The sequence below is a fragment of the Loxodonta africana genome, chromosome 7 (genome assembly GCF_030014295.1).
Source record: "Loxodonta africana isolate mLoxAfr1 chromosome 7, mLoxAfr1.hap2, whole genome shotgun sequence".
In the NCBI taxonomy this organism is placed as follows: Eukaryota; Metazoa; Chordata; class Mammalia; order Proboscidea; family Elephantidae; genus Loxodonta; species Loxodonta africana.
The window spans coordinates 29473947-29476573 of NC_087348.1; the positions used below are offsets into that span (position 1 = coordinate 29473947).

At 36.1% G+C, this 2627-nt stretch overlaps 1 protein-coding gene across 1 annotated transcript; it reads right to left on the reverse strand.

Annotated features, from left to right (window-relative positions):
• Nucleotides 1-351: 351 nt before the first annotated feature.
• Nucleotides 352-1308, reverse strand: LOC135231904 (olfactory receptor 10AG1-like). Its single transcript, XM_064289113.1, has one exon. The coding sequence runs from the start codon at nucleotides 1291-1293 to the stop codon at nucleotides 352-354; it is 942 nt and encodes a 313-aa protein (XP_064145183.1). The 5' UTR covers nucleotides 1294-1308.
• Between the last annotated feature and the right edge of the window lie 1319 nt (nucleotides 1309-2627).

The window sequence follows — 2627 nt, forward strand, 5'->3', positions numbered from 1 at the left end:
ATGGAAACGAATTAAATGCATTTCAATAAGTGATATAACAGATTATAAATTGCATTTGGCTAAATTAAATCAGCCCCTATAAAAGTTCTTACTGAGGAAGAAAACTGCACAATGAAATATAGAATTACTAATGGAATGGTTTGCTATCAGCTTACACATATATTACTTATCTAACTGAATATATTACTTATTTAAAGGTCTGACAATAATAAATGTAATTTTTAATTTGGAAGTAATTGTCCCTGTATGGAAAGACAAGGTATAGTTAAAGGTATACCTACATTGGAATTTAATGAAAAATATGTGAGAAAGCAATTCTTATACATTTAACTCATTCTTTACTGAAGTGAATTATTTACATAGCAATTTTTTCAGTGCCATCTTGACATCTTTGTTCCTTAAACTATATATCATGGGATTAAACAGAGGAGTTAGGATAGTGTAGAAAAGAGAAAGTACCTTGTCAGTTCCCTCTGAATGTCTGGTGTTGGGTCTTAAGTACATAATAATGGCTGATCCAAAGAATAACACCACAACCATAAGATGAGACGAGCAGGTGGAGAACACTTTAGCTTGACTTGTGGCTGATGGCAACTTCAGGATGATGGAGATGATTTTACTGTAGGAGCCAAGTATCAATAGAAATGGAACTATGACAAATAACACAGCAACTGTGTAGACCAACATCTCATTTACAAAGGTGTCCCCACAAGCCAGCTTGAGTATTGGGAGAATATCACAGAAGAAGTGGTGAATTTGGTTAGGTCCACAAAAAGGCAGAGAGAAAACCTGATACGTCTGCCCTATTTGAGCTGGGATTCCAATGGTCCAGGAGCCAGTCACCAACTGGATACAGACCCTGTGGTTCATGACTAGAGGATAGTGCAGAGGGTTACAAATGGCCACATAGCGGTCATAGGCCATCACTGCCAGGAGCAAACACTCTGTGGCTCCAAACATAAGGACAAAGCACATCTGTGTAGCACAGCCAACTGAGGAAATTCTTCTTCTCTGAGTCCCAAGATTCATCAGCATTCTGGGGAGAGTAGCTGATACATAGCAGATTTCCAAGAAGGAAAAATTTGCTAGGAAAAAATACATAGGGCTCTGGAGAGAGGGATCCATTTTCGTTATTAGAAATATGGTACCATTGCTCATCAGGATAATGATATAGATAATTAAAAATAATCCAAAAAGAAACCACTGGATATGAGGTATGTCAGCAAAGCCCAAAAGAACAAATTCCATCAGTTCAGTTAGATTTTCTTCTAGCGGTTTTCCTTGGTGATCCATCTGTGGGAAAGGTACATTTATATGTGGATTTCCTTCACCTTCCTGTATCTCTTTGTGTCTTCTCTAAATTGTATTGAGCTGCTCGGGTTGGATTTAATGATCACTGCAATTATTTGCACTTTAAGAATGATACTATTTATGTATGTCCCACATCCTCCTGTTAAATCACAGTGAACAGTCTCCTCACATTTGTTTTAAGATCATTTTACTATACTTTCCAAGCACAGTCCAGGATAGATCAAGCTATACCTGACTCAACACAGACACTGGAGCAATTGGCAACTGCTGGAGATGGGCACTCAGCTTTGTCGTCTAATCTCACTTTAAATTAATTACACATCTTGACACTCCTATTGTACTTCTCTATGCATTTTTTCATCAAACCTCTCAAACACTACGTCATAAGTTATCTTCTAACATTCATCTTCAACTGTCTCTTTTGACAGTTCATTCTCCCATGACTCGATGACTTTTGATATCCTACCAAGAGTTATTTGTTGTATTCCCCATGAAAATAAAATATTCTCACAATTTTCTTCCTAAACTATCTAATATGCACTCTATTTTAGATAGTTTAGAAAGGAAATTGTGAGAATATTTTATTTTCATGGGGAATACAACAAATAACTCTTGGTAGGATATCAATTGGGTGAGATAAGAGAATTTTATTCAGAGAATTAACCTGGGAACATTGATTCAGATATGAACAATATATGTAGTTACCCTGGAAAAACAAAGGTAGCATGGAGGGTATTTTGTTACCTGTATGTATTTGTATGGGACATAAGGAGGAAAGATATTAGGTGTTGTGTTGTACCCATTGGGCTGTGTGCACCCACCTTTATTTTTGTTGTTCCTCAAAAATACAACACTTCAAAAATAATTGTTTCTAAACCCACTTTTCTTCAGAATAAAGAATATAGAGACTCACTAAGTGTGGATGATTTGACAAATTACACATAGGTTTTGTGATTGCAAGTCAGTATCTATTTTTTTTTTAATGGACTTGAGATTGACTCCTATCTCCATGATTTATAGGCATACCTCATTTTATTGTGGTCACCAGACATTTCATTTTTCACATACTGAAGTTTCGTAGGAACGCTGCATCCGGTAACTCTATTGGGGCCATTTTTCTATCAGCATGTGCTCATTTCCTGTCTCTGTGTCACATTTGGTTTATTCTCACAATATTTTACATTTTTCATTATTATTATATCTATTATGATGATCTGTGATGAGTGATCTTTGAAATTACTAGTGTAACTATTTTAGGGGTGCCACAGACCTCACCCCTGCCAGATGGCAAACATAATCAATAAATGTTGTCTCTG

Coding starts and splice junctions, on each gene's coding strand:
- LOC135231904 (XM_064289113.1), bottom strand. CDS start 1,293: ATGGATCACCAAGGAAAACCGCTAGAAGAAAATCTAACTGAACTGATG.